At 45.2% G+C, this 19224-nt stretch overlaps 1 protein-coding gene across 1 annotated transcript in view; it reads right to left on the bottom strand.

The window, feature by feature from the left end:
- The window catches only part of SEZ6 (seizure related 6 homolog), a 519872-nt gene that overhangs the window by 80632 nt on the left and 420016 nt on the right, over window positions 1-19224 (bottom strand). The window contains exon 5 of the mRNA XM_083172348.1: window positions 1411-1596. Within this exon, the coding sequence (XP_083028474.1) occupies window positions 1411-1596 (186 nt within the window). The remainder of the gene's footprint in view (window positions 1-1410; window positions 1597-19224) is intronic.

The raw sequence follows: 19224 nt of genomic DNA, 5'->3' as shown, positions 1-19224 counted from the left end.
ACCTCGTTCCTCAGGACCCCCCAACGGGTCATGTTTTCCAGGTCACCAGCAGGTGCACAGGTGCACTCATTACTCACTGACACATTTTAAAAGATCACAGGTGGAGCTAATTATTTCACCTGTGATTCTGTGAGGAGACCTGGAAAACATGCACTGTTGGGGGGTCCTGAGGACCGAGATTGAGAACCACTGTGTTAACAGGCCTTCCAGAGTACAATTCCAGGACTCTCTCAGTGCATGTACAATGGGACATAGTGGCCACTGGGGGTGCATGGGTCCCTTTGAATGCAGAATGTGGAAAGAAGCCTATAGGCTTCCATAGGGTAATGCTGGCAAAATCAACGACCAGGGTTCCTGGCCTTTGTACATTTGGAAAATATGGCAACTGCATTTTCCCTTTAATACATCCAGCCCATAACCTGAGTTTACTGAACCCCCTGACCACTTCCTGGGACCTGCCAATCACCTACATACTGTCAATATTGATAATTCTTAAGACTTCATTCAGTATTTCTCCAACTGGCTATTTGATTTATTGTGTATGACCTCAGCTATAACTGGGGGCCATTCTATCTCTCTTAGTTCTAGTGAAGTGTACACACAGACGGGCCTGATGCGTTATCGACAGCCGGTGGGTGGGGAGGGGGCGACCGGGGGCAGGTTAATTGATTTAAGGTCTTCATTAAATGATGAATCTGTCTATATACTTGTTTTTTGGTGCGCTCACCTTCGTTACCCATAGGCCTTTGCTGGATCACCCGCACGGGGACAGCGACACCACCTGGACGGGTCGGCAGTCAATGTAGAAGGCTGAGCGAATACCACTGGTTGTTAAGGTAATGTTTGATTATGTAGGTCAGTTGTGGGTGGAGCTTAAATAATTAGCCGTTCTTTCTTGGCCACCATTAATTATAATCAAATTAATTAGTGTTAAAGTGCTTCAATAATAAATACAGCTAACACTTTCTGCCAAATCTAAGTCTGCAAGTCTTTATTTCAGGTTTAGATAACATCAGGTGCTAGGATGTTTAATGACCTACTGCAGACCTTCTTCGAGAGAAAACACCTTTTCTCTGAGGTAGTTTTATTGGATGTCTATCTTAGGGCTAATAATGGTCGTGGAATTTTCTTTTTTCACTTGAGCACTTCCTGCCAGAACATGGACTGATGAAGGCTGAAGTTTTTAGCAGCGGTTTTTAACTTCTTCCAGACTAATGAGTGACAACAAATGTTTTAAAGTTCTTCGGAAGAGGTGACTGAGGCTACAGTGATAACGAATGTGTATTTTTATACTGTAGGTTTCTTCAAACGTTCACCTAAGAGTCATTTTATTGATTGGAACTTCAATACTTTTTCCAAGACATTGATCAAAACACTAAGAGAAAAAAATGCTTAAAGGACCATGCCTACCGGCACACTGTGGAGCCCGACTACTCCAGAAAGGGCGTGTTGCATTTAGACATGTTAGCACATGCGAACCACGCAGCTTGTAGCCTGTATTGCAATAGAAATAGGCTTCTCCTCCTGGGTGCAGGCTAGTAACAGATACATCGCCATAGGCAGGTCTTTGTGGGAAGCCACAGCTCAGGACATAGGCTGCAAAGACATAAGTACAAGTCATACATTAATTTGATGCTTTCATAATTTTTGCACACTCAAGCACGCTTAGTACAGGCATGTCCAAACTAAAGCCCTCCAGCTGTTGTGAACTGAAAGTCCCATCATGCCTTGTCACAGTTCTGCTATTAGGAAATGCTAAAATTATGGCAAGGCATGCTGGGATGTATAGTTTCACAACAGCAGGAGGGCCAGAGCAATGTTCCCTCTAATTTTACGAAGGCTGTGTGCGGCAAAAGATTTTGGCTGTGCAACTTTGGAAAATGTAACTGGAAACTGACGTTCAGCATTTGTGTTAACTTTACTTCAAAATTATATTAAACATTTAAACATTCAAAACACAGCACATAATGTAGTTAATGGGTGAAACACACATTAATTGAGTGTCTGTGCGCACGCTCGTCAAGTTGTGTGCGCGCGCACGTGCGCACAGCTTAGAGGGAACACTGGGCCAGAGTTTGAATATGCCTGGATTAGTACATCCATGAATTACAGAGTAAAATGTTCCAGCAATGTAGAGCGGTATGGTTTAGACCAGGGATGGGGAACCTTCGGCCCTCAAGCTATTGTTGAACTATACATCCCAGCATGCCCTGCAACAGTTTTGCTGTTTGGCCATGCTGAAGCTGTTGCAGGGCATGCTGGGATATCTAGTTCAACAACAGTTGGCGGACCGAAGGTTCTCCATCCCTGGTTTAGACTTTAAACATGATTCTTAGTATAGTTTGCCCCTGGAGTGGAATTAGGAAAGGCACTGGAAGAAATTAATTAGTATAGGAGAGCATGCAGAAGGAAGGGATAGGTTAAGAACCTGAGCATCACAGTTAGTTACAGTGATGGATCTGTCTTGTCACTGTCCATTAAGCAGCCCTTTACTTTTATTGTAGGTAACATATTATCCATCTAACATGAACATTAATTGCTTATGTGTGATTATTTGGGGGTAATACATATCTGTGCTCTCTCTCTGTTACTATAACACTGCAGAGACCCAGCATGGTTACAGCATGATTGTAGATATTACAGGTAAGGGTCAGGACAAGTAACACTGAGGAGCAGAAGGTATGCAGAGCTCAGACAGAGGTTCTGCTGCCGGAATTGGAGTGATGAATTATCTGAAATAAAGTTATAATGTCCCATCTCCATCTTGCAATGGATTTCCTGAGCCGGGTGTTTGGCACCACTCATTAACTCACAGCTTGATAAATTAGCCGTGCTGCTTGCCTAATGGGACCCATAAAATATTTCCTCTGTGTCTGTGGCACTTGCCTGCAAAGCACAGGAGATAGCGGGAAGGGAGAGATCTCACAGGGGGATTGGCAGGGGAAGGAGGAGTAAATGTGGAGCTTTATTCACACTCTAATCTGTGCACAGTAATATATCTCTCTTTATTATACCTGCAGAGTGTGCTAAACAAAGCTGGAATACAGATTTGTAACAAACAAACACATATACCTGTAATGAGGATGAGTTGTTTATTTTCCCTCATAGGATTAGAGCATCATAATAAATTTATAGTGTGGCTACATCTGTGGTTCCGGAACAAGCACCATAACTATTGTATATAGGGAATGAGCATTGCTCCTGTTCCCAGGGCACGCACCAATCGCACAGCTTCTGCCTAATATACCAATTCATTATCCCTTATTATAGTTGTTCTTTTACAAATTGGAGCGCAGCCTAAGTACTTCCAAACAAGTGCCGGAAAGGGAGAAGACAGAGAGTGAAATATATTTTAAAGGTAACATATGTAATGTTATATGGAAAGCATGTACTCTCCCGAGGCCCCCACCATGTCTTTGTAGCCCCATCCCCCTCTGTGCAATGCCTGAAATACCGGCATTGCACGACAGGGGCATGGCTGCAAGGACGCGATCAAGTTGGCTATGCCCCCACACTGGTCATCTGCCGGCCGCCCCGCCCCCATCCCACCCTGTCAGTGGCCCCACCCCCTATGCCTCACTGAACTGGCTGCCCTCTCCCAGAGCAGGCAGCCAGGAAGTAGGCAACCCTGAGTATGGTGACCACAGAAAAAGCAGATTATAAAAATAATAATAATAATAATAATCTCAATATATGTTTTTATTTGATGATCGTTAAATAAGGGAAGATGGACAAAATAAATCTAAAAAGATAGACAGATATAAAAACATTTTGCTTCAATTACTGCTAAACAACTAGCACATCCCATCACTATCTCCCAAACTAACATTTTCTATGTCTCTCTATTATAGAATATTTTACATAATGTGGTGAAATCCTCAATTCTTATACTGTAACTAGCTCTTATCCAGAGTAGGAAACAACTACAGATCTTGTATTAACTTGTAAATGCCGGGTAGTGCTTGCACCTTTCTTCTGAGTGGGCCCACCAAGGTATAGTGGGCATATGGGCCCCCAAGGTATAATCTGTAATCTATAATATCTGTTGTTAAAAGTTTTTTTGGCCAAATATATAGAAATTCATGTGAATAATTCAGCTACTGTAGGTACAGACGTGAACGATGGTGTGACCCATCGATGCATTGATGTGATGAAACAATAGGTGTCATGGCCGTACAGAAAACACAATCCACCATCACATGCTTAATGTAACAACACCGTGTCCTTAGTGGAACAAAACTACCAAGTGGTCAAAACTACCAAGATTTCACAATATATTGTATAGTGTGCACTAACCTTAACTTAATAACTTAACTGTTATTATTTATTAAGTAAATCTTCAAAACTGCACACCCTTACTGAATGCCTGCAGTGTAAAAATAAGAAGCTGTTGTGCCAAATTAGCTCAATAGATGGCAGTAGAGCACAGAAGTCTGCACCAGTGGAATACTGGAGGTTGAAGTTCTGAAAACTAATATTTGTCTATCGGTATCACTTGACCTGGAGGACAGTATTTATTTATTTTATTTATTTACAGTTTCTTATATAGCACAGCATATTCCATTGCGCTTTACAATTGGAAACAACAGTGATTAAACAAACTGGGTAGATACAAACCAACATGGAGGTAGGAGGGCCCTGCTTGCAAGCTTACAATCTATAAAAAACTCCTTAAAGCTGGTCCTCCCAAGATACATTCAATTTTAATTAAGCTTATTAACAATTATTTTCCTTCGGGAAAATAGTACAATGGAGGACCTAAGACATCAGGCTTATACCCCAATCTAACGACATATTTTAATAAATGAACTGGCTGGTGCCCCGTTCAGGGAAATGGCCATGGTTATAACAGTAATATGGACAGCCTGATAGCCTAGCAACTGAGAGTTTAGCGATGAACAAATTATCAGTGACTTTCACATCACCGTTACTTTGGAAACATTTCCTAGCGCACAGCTTGGAAGAAAGGAGATGTACCTGGATAATCTATATCATGTGGCTGTTTATAGTTTCAGGTTATTACCATACTCCAGACCACTTGCCCGTGCCATGGACCTTTAGGTATTAGTGACTACTGTTAAGGACTAGTACCACAACAAAATGTGCATGATACCTACCAATGTAGTGGGGCTTTATTAGACAGGTGAGCAGGTTTGGGAAGGACATGTATCTAAATTAATAAATTAAGCTTAAGCTTCTTTGAAACATACAGAGACCAAGCGTAAGAACCCTCCTGTAATATTGCATGCTCTCACACTGATTAAAGGGGATTCGGTCAGTATCTAGAGACAGTCAGAATGCTGAAAGTTGGATCCATTTGCTCGGAATCCCATTGGACCCCAATGGTAACTAATGCGGTTGGGGTTAGGCAGTTATGATGGGTGTTATGGTTAGACTGCGTTGGTGGGGGAGGTTAGAGTAAAGCTATGGGAGGGAACATAGAATTTGACGGTAGATAATAACCACTTGGACCATCTAGGAGGAGGGTTAGGCTTTGTGGAGGAAGGTGGTGGGGGTATGTGTAATTGATTTGCTCATTACATAGTTGTTTGCATTCATTGTTCAGATCCTATGACGACTGCCATGTTGCAGCTTATTGGAGATTTCGTTTCACCTGCCGCCAGAAACCAGAGCTGTTTCTAGCGAAAACCTGTATGTTTTTGGGCAAACATTTTTTGGGGTGTGTCCAAACTGGATAGCCAGAAAACAAAATAGTATTTTCTTTTCTCAACCGTTGTTTCTTCCGGGCTAATCAGGTTGAAATTCCTAGAATGAATGGCAATGATTGATCTTTACATGGATACAGGGCCGGCTCTTCCACTAGGCAGCTTTAGGCAGCTGCCTAGGGCACTGGGATCTGGGGGGCGCCACCAAGTCTGCAAATAAAAAAATCAAGGCTGTCTATGAGGAACCTTGCTGTACTTAATGCAGGTGGCGGCTGTGGAACTTCTAAGACCTCTATACTTTCTCTTGAGTCATACTTCCTATATTGCTGCCCCTCCTCCTTGTACTCTGTTGTGGGTGGCAAAGGGGAGGGTGTAGAGGTCCTTCAGGAAAAGCAGGGGACTTTGCCACCTTCCCGGGGGGGATGACCTTGGGGGGGGGGGGGGGGGTAGGTTAAAGTTTCGCCTAGGGTGCTGAGAAGGCTTGCACCGACCCTGCATGGATAGCAGGTAAGATTTTATTATACACCTCAACCGTGTAAGTATAGGCCACCGGCCCTAACTAAGCTCCATTTTCTCCCTTCAGAAACAATACACATCATTCCCTATGATGCACAATATTTAATTTACATATACTGCCACACACACAAACATGCACATACATGAATACAGACACACAGTAGACTGAAATGCATTACATACAGAACAATTACCAGACTTCTTGCCAACTCTGTATGCATTGCAGTCAAATAAAGCCTCCTGCCCAATGTAAATGCGCCAAATTCCTTCCCATCTCTCCCCTTTTCTGCACCTTATTTCTCTACCTGTCATGGTTCTCACGGGCGATAATTTGTCCATCTAGATAAATGTAGACTTTACTTTGTCAGGGTTTTGGGGTCAACTGTGCCCTGTCATCAGGATACATATGCAAAGGAATTTTGGTTTGTAAATGTATCCTGACAATAGGGCATTTACAAACCTGCTGTGCAGTGATTTGCTTGTCCAGGGGATTTCACACAGGGTTTATGCCTCTCCCGCCTCCCCCCCCCCCCTCTCTCTCTCAGCTGGACAATATCAAGAATTGTAGAATTGTGAACATCCACTGCTGAATTGAACAAAAGACACATTGACGGATGTCCCAGGGACTCCACATACTGGACTGTAAATGCACGTTGTGCTCATTCAGCACTCCGCATCTCATACCTGCTAAGGGGTTTTACAATGAGGGTGATATCAGTGTTGGGCAATAGAGACTTTTGGGTATATTCATCAAATTTTCTAATGCAGATACGCGAAGGTGCTGCCCAAAGAAACCAATCATATTCTACCTATCAATTAGACTGAAAAACATTTCCTCTTTAGAAGGTTTAATAACTCTCCTATTGCTTAGAAAATGTGCCTTAAGAAACAGTATATACTGTAGGAACCTAGGGCTATAAGTAACAATCACATTGGGTACAACTGGCCATGTAGCCCACAATTGTCTAGATAGGCCATGACTGAAACAACTTTGTTCATAACAGAGTCCCATGGGCAGAATTACAATCCAACAGATTTACAGAGCTACTATGAAGGTGTCCATACATTACTGCGAGGTATTGCATGCCTCACAGGAAGAAAACACATACAATGTTCCCGCGCAGGACACAAAAATAGAACAAAATGGCCTTTAAAATAATAAAAAAAAATAATAATTTGCTTCAATAGGAAATGTCAAAAGACAACCATTGGTCTCCTGGTAGGACGAAAAAAAGACACATTGGTCACTACAGAAAAAAACACTTCTCCCACAGGAAAATAAAAACCCACATTCGCCTCCGGGGGGGTGCTATGGGTACAACTATCCCGGGCACGGATACTCTGACAGAGGGTAGGGCGCAGGCAGCAACCCGCCAGCACCGCCATTCACTGCAGCCACCCTCCCCCACTACACAGCGGCGGGCCCGCCACACATAGACAGTCCCCAAGCAAGGTCGGATCCTCCTGCTGCCCGCTGCCTGGGGACATACACAGCCAGTGCAGTGGGCAGCAGGAATGCTGGACGCCCACACTATAAGCCATGCATGGTGTGACGTCATCGCGCGGCTTACAGTGCGGGCGCCCAGCATTCCGGAGGAGGATGAGCCTGAGAAGCTGCTGCCACAGCTGCAAGTATCATTTTAATAAATGGGGGGGGGGGGGGGGGGTTGGATTTTGTCAGTCCCAGGCCCTGCAATCTCTGATGGCAGCCCTGGGAGCAGGACAGACCTGGTGAAAGAAAGGACTACAGGGACAGCGGCTGCAGCTTACAAGATCCACGGCCACCCCAACCAGTAACTTGGTGGAAATAGAGTCCATGTTTCCATCTCCTGGCTAATAGCCCACGGAGGTGTCTGCTAGCTGCAGCAGATTATAGCTTCTAGTACGGCAAGCGGGGCCGGCAGATGTTGCCAGATGGTGCAATGGTTAGCATTACTGCCTCACAGCGATAAGGTCATGGGGTTTGATTCCCACCATGGCCCTAACAGTGTGGAGTTTGTATATTCTCCCCGTAGTTGCGTGGGTTTCCTCCGGGTACTCTGGTTTCCTCCCACAATCCAAAAATATACTGGTAGGCTAATTGTCTCCCAACAAAATTACCCCTAGAATGTATGTGTGTGCGTGTACATGTGGTAGGGAATATAGATTGTAAGCTCTACTGGGGCAGGGACAGATGGGAATGTTCAATTATACTCTGTAAAGCGCTGCAGAATATGTGTGCGCTATATAAGAAACTGTTAATAAATAAATAATATTCTGCACAGGACTATGGTGTATTTTCTGTAGTGCATCACTGTTATTAATCTGGTACATTATTATATTACTAGCAGTATTTACTACACATATTTATCAAAGGCCTAACCCACGTACACTCTCTAATGGTTGGGACCAGTCCGCACCCAATTGAAAGACTGGACCCATTTCCTGGAAAACTATGCAACAGGAATATTCTAGGATTGATATTTTGACATAACTCCATTAATGTCATAAAAAAAGCAATGTCTGTGATTCCCAATAATAAATAAAGTTTCAGACTTCAAATTCCTAATTTGCATGTTAAGCCACTGTGGAAATATAAATCATTAAACAGGTGGCTGCAAAATATTTAGTTATCTGAAGTAGAGATGGTGTTAATTCTGTCACCTCTCCTTGGATATAACAGGACTGGGAAATGACAGCTGAAATGCTCATTATGCCACGTTTTCTAACCAAGAAGAGATTCCCAATCCCCAGCGACTGTAATTGTCTATAGGTTTGTCCCTGCTTGAGCTGTAATCTTTTCTGTCATTTGTCCTAATCTCTGAGCTTGGATATGACCGGTATTTTGGGAAGCAGAAGATTTGTTGAGACTCTACGGCACGCTTGTGAGGTCACCATGTCTGAACCCTGTACAACATTCATACAGCTAAGGATGTCCTAGTTTCCAGTACAGATTACACTGAACTATCACTAAGCAGCGTTTATAGAATGCCCAGCCAGAACTGTATAAATCTACAGTGTGTATGTGAGGGTAACAGCGTTGTCAGCATTGAGGAATATTATAATAATGACCATCCATGGGAAACATTATTACTACAGTGTCGGCTGATCACTGCATAACAACCAGTGACTGCAAGAGTTAATTAATAATAGCCACTGTTATAGCTTGGCAAGTGCCAATTAAACTGATCAGTGCTTCCCTTAAGCTTCCTTTATGGGAAGACATAAGTTAGAAGGCAGGATAGCTCCCTCTGTCATTGTGATATATTGATATTTATCCAGCCAGGTTAAACACTCAATTGGTAGCAGCCAGAAGCTCAATAAATGCCATTAGTGGAAGTAACCACAGAAATGTTGTAAATCCCCGGAGGGGAAAGGCAGGGGAAGGATGTATATGGCAAGGCTGCAGGCAGAACAGCACTGAGTGACAGGAGGCAGAGAATGAGCCATTAAATCTAAGTACATCTGTTCATAAGTTCCTTTAAGGTTTGAGAGATCCCTGTGGATGACTACTCCCCATCCTTCATCTCAGAGGAGCGATGTGAGCCCTGACTGTACAAGTACTATTTAAATAAACTGAATCTCTACTAGTCTGTTAAGGCATTTTGATTGCGGTAGATGTATTTTATCACAGACCTGTGAGGAAGTTCATTGTAACCAGCTTAGTGGTGTGTATCAGATAGTTAACCTTTAGAAACCATTCTTTCAGTACTTTGCCTCATGTTCCTAAACACTCAATACTACTTCAGAGCTGCGTTTTGTTACTTTGCATTTCTTAATATATTTGTGGTACTTGTGTATTATCACAGAGCCCACTACTCTATTTGCGTACAGGGCTATTCTGCGTAGAGAAATCACGTCGCATCGCATCGAATGCCGTGTACAATACTGTACGATGTGTACAATGCGATGTGACGAGATGAAAAATCGCCGTGAAACTACACAAGTACCATATTTGCTAATAAAGAGTACAAAGACAGAACAATATAACAGCAATCAAGTGTACAAATGCACAGGGCTCATTCTGCATGTGCACTAATGTGTCCTGCGACCTAGCATGTACTCTGGCATCACACTGTCAGTGATTGACAATTGGTTGACATTTTCTGTGAGGGAAGGGGGAGGCATCAAGATCCATTTGGGAAAATGGAGGTGTGTTGCAGCTGTTTAGGAGGAGGGAAAGCAGAGCCGGCCCTAGCCTAAATGACGCCCTAGGCAAGATTTTGGCTGGTGCCCCCTAGCACCGCCACTAGTTCCGCCTCTGACCCTGCTCCCCTTTCCCTGCACCATCAACCCTCATCATAGCAGTCATCATTTTGGTGCTCTTACCCGCAATATTTTAAATAGAAACAGTGCACACATTCGGTGCGGAGCCCAAACAGGGGTGTGTTCATGCTGGGAAGGGGCATGGCCACACAATAGTACCCCCAATTCAAATTATGCCACACAGTAGTGCAACTTTATTCACATTATATCATGCGATGTGTCCCTTATTCACGTTACATTACACAGTAGTACCCCTTTTCCTTATATACTGTACATTACTCCTCACATTATTCACATTATACCCTTAGAGAAAATATTGTATTTTAAGCACCTCCATGGCCACACTGGAACCCAGCACAAAGCAGTGTGTGCTGGGCAGAGGAGAAGAGCTGCAGCTGCTGCTGTCACTTAAGGGGAGGGGGCCCGGGGCCCCCACTGGGCCCTTCCATCAGACTTTGGCCTGGGTAATTTGTACCCCCTACCCCTTTCTCTCGGCACCCCTGATAATACCACACAGTAATGCGCCTTACACATGACACACATTATTAATGTCCTTATAAACATAATGCCCCTTACACATTATGACAACTTTTATTAATGCCCTTCATACACATAATGACACACAGAATGCCCCTTACACATATGTTGCACATTATTAATGCCCTTATACACATGACACACATAATGCCTGTTACACATGTCGCACATTATTAATGCATTTATACACATGACACACATAATGCCTGTTACACATATGTTGCACATTATTAATGCCCTTATACACATGACACACATAATGCCTGTTACACATATGTCGCACATTATTAATGCATTTATACATGACACACATAATGCTTACACATACAGTATGCCGAACACTATTGCACAACCAACCCACCCGCAGACAGCACTCGCACAGCGCTAACACTGTGACCTCTGCCTCAGCTTGATTACAGATATTTTCTCATACATCTTGCCTCAATAGGCCATGCAGCTCCTGGCCAGTTCTGCTAATGTTGGGTGCCTTTTTTGCTGAAAATTCATCTTATTTGCATTGTTATGTGACCAGGACACACAAGGAGCTTCTGATGATTAAAATGATATGTGGCATGCCTATATTCTGTGTGCGACTGTGGCTGTACCTGCATATGGAATGCTATGTTACAGTGATTTCCATGAATACACTATTTCATATACAGATACAGCCTCACTCACACACAGAATATAGGCATGCTGCATATCATTTTAATCAGCAGAAGCTGCTGGTGCCCCTAGGCATTCCAAATGCCCTAGGCATTTGCCTAGTTTGCCTATGCCCAGGGCCGGCCCTGAGGGAAAGAGACCAATGATCTCCGTTGTAGGATGGGTATTTCCTGTCATCACCAGCAGCAGCGCTCAGCCCACTCCCCCTCATCACCAGAACTGGCTCCCCTCCTCCTTTTTTTATTAGTGACATCTTCCCTATCCAGCAGCAGCAGTGCTCCCCCCAGTGTGTGAGCATCTGTTTGTTAGTGTGTCAGCATCTGTCTGTTAGTGTGTCAGCATCTGTCTGTTAGTGTGACAATATATCCGTGGGTCAGTTTTAGTGTGTCAGCTTCTGTGTTTGCTTACCAGAGACCTGCCTGATTGTCAGCATCTAAGTGTCAGCATCTGTCTGTGCCACTGTGCTAAGGAGTTTGTTACAGGGATGGTTTAACAGCATTGTGGGCCCTAAGCAAAGCAATGCACTGAGGCCCCTACTAAAGTAAAAAAAAATCATACGTTTCTGCTACCTGCTACCAGCCATTCAGTAATTAGCCGCTTACAGCCATTAAGGGCTGCATGCTGGTAGAGAATGTTCCTGGTACTGTAGCTCTGATTTTGTGTAATTCACAACCAAAACAGCTGGGGAGCAATCTCTACTAGTCTCACAAGAAACTCCAGAGGCACCACCAAACCCCTGCTCGAAGATGGCCCCTAGAATTGTGGATTCCTAGGGCAGCTACCCAATAAGCCCATGCGTTGGCCCTGCTCTGTTAGCATGTGTCCGTGTGTCAGTGTTTATCAGTGTATCAGCATCCATGTGTCATCATTAGTGTGTCAACATCTGTATGCATGTCAGTGTCTTTATACATGTCAGCGTCTATCTGAGTGTTGCCATCTGTGTATCCATGAGTCAGCATCCATTTGACACATGCAGTTCGTTTATTTTAAATATTCCAAATAAGCAGGAGTAGACAGAACCTCTCTCTGACATCACAAGTAGGAGTGAAGTTGGCTGGTCTGAGGAAAAATTTCTCAGGTTGGCTTGTCTGATAAAAAAGTTGGCTAGGTGTGGGGTGGTGTTTTAGTTGGTCAGTTGTGTGGCGGGTGACGTAGTCCTTGGTCCTCAAAGACCCCCAACAGTTCACATTTTCCAGGTCTCCACACAGAATCGTGAGTGAAGTATTTAGCCCCATCTGTGGATCTTTTAAAATGTGTCAGTGAATAACGATTACACTTGTGCACCTGCAGGGTGACCTGGAAAATGTGACCTATTGGGGGTACTTGAGGACTGAGGTTGAGACACAATGAAGTAGTGCATGCACTATATCATTCTTCTGTGGTTAACGATATCAGCGGTGCCAGGGATCACTAAGTGCGTACCCAGCTTTATAAATGCATGTTATTTTAATAAAGGACTACTACTTATAAACAACACAGTTTCCAAATGCATAGGGTGGTATCACACAGGTTAATTTTTGCACTCCTTGTGTAAAACTACAAATCAGAATAATTTATATTTATATTTAAATGCTCACAGTGTTCAAAATGCTCCATAAAAATGTGAAATGCATTGTATGTAAGCAGGCTTTGCCACATAGGGCATATTAAGCGATCGTTATAAGCTGTGAAATTCGAAGCACTGCTTTTTCCAGCTGCAATAAAACACTAACTAAATTAAGCATTAGCGCATCTAGAACTGAAGCAATTCTAGCGTGAAAGGCCAGTGCAACACCACCCTCACAGTGGTGATAGTACAATACTTGTTGTATTTAAGACAACTGTCTGCTGATGTATGAGGAAAATGTTTACAATCACTTTATCATGTACTGTATTCATTAAATTAAAGTCTCCAATTGCAGTAACAAGTGCCAGACAGTGGACCTTTTTCAGATCCGTTCGGTCCTCCGCGCGTTCGCGACCGATCCGATGTTTTGCTTCTGCGCAAAGCAGGGGGGGGGAGGCGAAGAAGGTCGGGGGGCGCAAGACAGTCCAATTAGCATATGGGAACGCCCAGCACTTCATGGCCGTTCCCATGAGAACCCTTGGCGTTCTCAGGCTAATGAGGCTGTGACGGACATGCGGGGGCTGTCAGCTGCCCGCCCTGTCCTCGCATAGAATCACTATATAGGTGTCTCTGAACTGCGAGCGCTGCAGAAATCATTTGATTCGAATGATTTCACCCTGCCTGCGAATGGATGATTATGTAAATCATCCAATCGTAGCCGTGCTGTGGGGTCTTGGCAGTGAGGGGGGGCGCACGGACGGAACTGCGTGCAGCAGGCGGCGTCTGATGGACTCGCAAGGCAGCAAATTTTGCAGCCTTGTGAGTCAATCAGAACCAGGCCAAAACAGTGCTAGAGAGGCCAATAGTCTGGAGGGGTATAATGTGCCTCCCTTCTCCCCGTAGCATAGACTATAATGAGCCTCACCCCTCCTTTAGTGACAAATGGATTATCACTAAAGGAGGGGTTTGACCCGTTCCAGCTGCACTTCTCACTGAATCGTACATAAAAGGAAACTGTCGTGCCGCCCCCAGCCGGTGCCGCCCCTAGGCACTTACCTCATGGCACTGGTTGAAACCGGAGTTGAAGTCAGCTAACATTACTATATCAAACTGTAACACAGTAACAGTGCGCGCGCATGTCTCCCTGTATCACACAGAACATTTGCAAGTGGCAAAGTGTCAGGGTGCCGGACGGGTTCCCGCCAGTCATTTACCTGACGTCGGGATCCCAACTGTCCAAACGCCAACAGCCGGGTGCCCGACGGCCACCCGCTATTTTCCATTGTGGGGGTCCACGACCCACATAGAGGGAGAATAGAATAGGTGGCTCGCAAGGGGCTTTTTTGCGCTCGCCATGCTGTCTGACTCCGGGCAGTCGGGATCCCGACATCGGGATAATGACTGTCGGGATCCTGACTGTCGGAGTCGCATACCACACCCAAGTGTCATAGGTTCTGCAGCTGGCTGAATAGCTGAACGGTCTGCATTTTCCTTAACCAGAGAATGACATTAATTGTCAGCTTATTTCTGATAGGTTTATCTAACTCACAAGGTATTTGACTGTTTCCTTTTTTTTCCTGTAGGTTATTTCTGGTCCCTGAACATGCATGGCCACATCCCAAATTATATCATAGTAAGGTTTTTTTTTTAACATAAAATGGAGATAGAAGAGATTTGTTGCATTTTGCAAATATATAAAATAGTTTCCAGCTGCTATTTATCATTAAAAGGACACTTGGCATCTGCTCGATGCTCAGCTCCACTCAATACTGGCACAGTGGCGGTGAGTGCTGCTATATCTATTTATTTTATTCATGTACCGTCTCTTATATAGCGCAGCAGATGCTGTTGCGCTGTACAATTGTAGAAATACAGCTGTAGGCATATGTTGGCCAATCAGGTCTCTGTGCATGCATGAAAAAGGCACAAATAGGTCACACATGCACATGCCCTGTTAATCTGGTCTTTGTCTCTCCGTGTAGACTCTCCAAAAATTAGTAAAATTAGAAATAAAATTACCATTTTAAGTATGTCAAAATGGAATAAATACTTTATTTAATTGAGCCTCAAATCTGGCAAAAATATTTAGATGAGCCAGATTTAACAGTCTTCTCTCTATGATGAATATTCTATCTCTATATTCCAGATATGATCAGGCGCGCACACAGGGGGGTTTCCGAGTACCTAGAAACCTTCCCTGGTTGCCGATATATTGTTTGTGGTTCCGATGTTTCCGACGGTGTGGCAGGTCTGAGCTGCTGAGCGGCAGTGTCATTCTGGCTCCCTCCTGCCTGCTGCGGTCTCTGTGACACTCTACATCTACAGAGCAGCATGCAGGGAAGCAGGCAGCCAGTGCTGTACTTCTGTGTCAGCCTGCAGTCATACACCCTTTACCCCCCTAACAGCCGGCTGCTGCGGCTGTATTCCGATCCCAGTGATTGCGCTGCTGTACAGCGGGAGATGGAGGCGGGGGGGGGGGGGGGTGGGACACCGCATGAAACTCTCTCTGACCACTCATTTACCTGGGCTGGCCCTGGGATGAGCAGGAGAGGTGCCCGCAGCTTGGGACACCTGGGGGTAACATGGGCTGATGCAGGGGCTATGCCCGATCCCCCTCCTCACACAGCTACAAGTTGGTTCTTCCAGGCATAAAAGGCCTCAGACAGTGGTGCAAGTAGGAAAAAGGTCTTAGTGGTACTGTGCCGCGCGCCGAAGGCGCGCGGCGAAAAATGGGCGTGGTCAGGGGTGTGACCAGGGGCGTGGTCATATGACACTAGGGGGAGTGGCTGGAATATTGCACGCCAAAGGCACACGGCCAAAGTTTACACAGTAATGCCTGTTACGCGTCACACACCCAATACATATGACCCATACCATAATGCCCGTTACACATTATTCCCCACACCATAATGCTCATTACACCGCACAACTGATGCCCATTACTAATAGGCCCACACAGTGCCAGATATGCCCCCACAGTGCCCCAGTGCCAGATATATGCCCCCACAGTGCCACACATATGCCCCCAGTGCCAGATATTCCCCCACAGTGCCACACATATGCCCACAGTGCCACCCATATGCCTCCAGTGCCAGATATGCCCCCACAGTGCCACACATATGCCCCCATTGCCACATATGCCCCCACAGTGCCACACATATGCCCCCAGTGCCACATATGCCCTCAAAGTGCCACACATATGCCCCCAGTGCCACATATGCCCCCACAGTGACACACATATGCCCCCAGTGCCACATATGCCCCCACAGTGCCACACATATGCTTACAGTGCCAGATATGCCCCCAGTGCCACACATATGCCCCCAGTGCCACACATATGCCCCCACAGTGCCCCACATATGCCCCCAGTGCCAGATATATGCCCCCACAGTGCCACACATATGCCCCCAGTGCCAGATATGCCCCCAGTGCCAGATATAATATGCCCCCACAGTGCCACACATAAATGCCCCCACAGCAGCACAACTCACCAGTGCTGTCTGTGTCCGGGGCAGTCAGGTCCTCTCCCCCCTATAGTCCCCCGCTGTTCTGCTTCCTGAATCCCTGGGGAGGGGAGGGAAGGGAGCGCATCTCCCGACTCTTCTGCCTATTTCGCGGGCTGGCTCCTGATTGGCTGCCAGCCCGCGAGCGCTGATTGGCTGTCGCCTGACAGCCTGGTCTGAGTGACACAGGGAGGGGAGGGAGAGAAGCGCAATGCGCTCCCCTCCCCTCCGCTCCGAAAGCAATCAGCTGTGGCGGGGCGGCGAAAACCACGCCCCCCGCCACTTACATATGCGCGCATGCGCATTAAACACTTGGGGGCAGATTTGTTATGGCGGTACGGGGTACCGGCAGTATTTCTTTTAATGGTACGCCGTACCACCCCGTACCGCCATACTTGCAGCGCTGGCCTCAGAATACACAGGAGGAGCTGTGCTACTGACTGACATGTAAGCCAGCATAGCCCCCCTGGCAGAGAACGGGTTAATGGACCATTATTAAATAGTGGTGAGAAGTATGGCTGCTGCATACACTGTACCGATCATGCAGCCAGCAACTTGTGCTTGTCCTTGCTGTGGCCGGCAGATCACTGTCACTGTCTCTGTCCTCCTACTCAGTGGCGTAAGTTCGTCCCAGTTGCCTGGAGGCAAGATAAATATTGGTGTGTGCCCCCCCCCCCCCCAACACACACACATACCACCTTATATAAATATAGGTTATGTATATTATGTTTAAAATGAAGAGAGTTTGACATCTAGGGCCCTGCTAGGAGGGAGAGTCGGCCACAGAATCGTTATCAATGGATTTAACTTAAGTGATTCAAACTTGTAGGGGTGGAAAGGTGCCCCCTTGGGAACAGGAGCTTGGCGGCAGATGACTCCATTGCCTCCCAGAGTTCTGCCTCTGCTCCTACTAGTCTGGGGCTCCTATTTTTTTTTAAATGACAGCCTATTGGCGGAGGCTGTGCTGGAGGGGATCTGAATATGTGAAATGTCTGCCTATGGGGGGTCAGATCCTCCTCCAGCACCACCCCTCCCCCCTATGGCAGACATGTCACATATTCAGACCACGCTCCAACACAGCCCCTCCCATAGGCAGACATGTCACATATAGACATATTCAGATGTCTGAAATGCTTGCCTATAGGGAGGGGGTGGTGTTGTACTATTTGGAAACCCCCCTTTCAAAATCCTGCGTTTGACACTGATGATAGATCCACCCTTTGCCCATACTTGCACACGTTTCGAAGCTCTTTAAGGGAGAAGCCCAGAGAGGAGACAGTGCTTGACTGTGCAGGGGGAATGGCCTGTGTGCAAGCACATCACTAAGCATTGGTTCGCAGGACTACAGGGAAGGGCCGGGCTAAGTGGTTCAAATTCACATCATTAAGCCCTGCCCCTTCATATGACACTCCAATTCCCTGCATGATCTCCTCATTCTGGCTGCTTCAATACGAACTCTTACATGAGAGTGGGGGAATGCCTGGAAAAATATAACAATGACAGATAATATTGATGACCCTACTTTAGGTTTAGGAGGAAACGCATGGAGTATGGGCAGAGAGGAAAGCATGGCTGTATACTTGCTGTGTCCATCTTGTCTAATGTTAGTAAAACCTTTATAGGGGACACAGAGCTGCTTCTTGGATATGGCTGTATCTGATGCAGAGAGACATGAGGTCACATTAACATGGAAACTCTCTTTAACGTTCAGATATTCATGACAAGTAGAATCAGAAGAGATGATTCATATTACTTTAAATTACTAATCTCATATAAAATTTAATATTTATTACAATTGATTTCCTTCAGTCTTTCTCCACTGTTTAACTATAACCTACTTTTCAAATTGTAAATAACTAATGCGCACTGGGGCAGATGCATTAAGCCTTAACAAGAGATAAATGCAAGTGTGATAAGGAGAGATAAACATCCAGCCAATCACCTGCCAACTGCCATGTTACAGCCTGTGTTTGAAAAAAGTCAGTAAGGAGCTGATTGGCTGGACGTTTATCTCTCCTTATCACACTTGAATTTATCTCTTGTTAAGGCTTAATACATCTGCCCCACTTTCTTGAAATCCCTCTTATGTCGGATACTCGTCGTCACTATGGGCCTTATTCTAGTTCACTCTTTCTGACAAAATCCTTCTTAGATGGACAAAACCATGTGCACTACAGGTGGGGCAGATATTACCTGAGCAGAGAGAATTAGATTTGGGTGAGGTTTTACTTCAAAGTGAGATCTATATTGCAGTGTATAAATAAAGCAGTCAGTATTTACCCTGCACAGAAACAAAATAACTCACCCAAATCTAATTCTCTCTGCACATTTTACATCTGCCCCCCTGCAGTGCATATGGTTTTTTCCATCTAAGAACGATTTTGTCAGAAAGAGTGAACCAGAATAACCCCCTCTATGACAAATATACACTCATTTATATACTTTATCTACAAATCTCAAGTTTAACAGAGGATTGTTATAGAACAACGTGCTCTTAGTACAGTGTCCAGTGAAAAGGGCATATTGAGATTCCCTCCAACCTCCC

The sequence above is a fragment of the Crinia signifera genome, chromosome 2 (genome assembly GCF_055691185.1).
Source record: "Crinia signifera chromosome 2, ASM5569118v1, whole genome shotgun sequence".
NCBI lineage: Eukaryota > Metazoa > Chordata > Amphibia > Anura > Myobatrachidae > Crinia > Crinia signifera.
The sequence above is the reverse complement of the archived record's forward strand: the minus strand, read 5'-3'. Positions and strand labels throughout refer to the sequence as shown.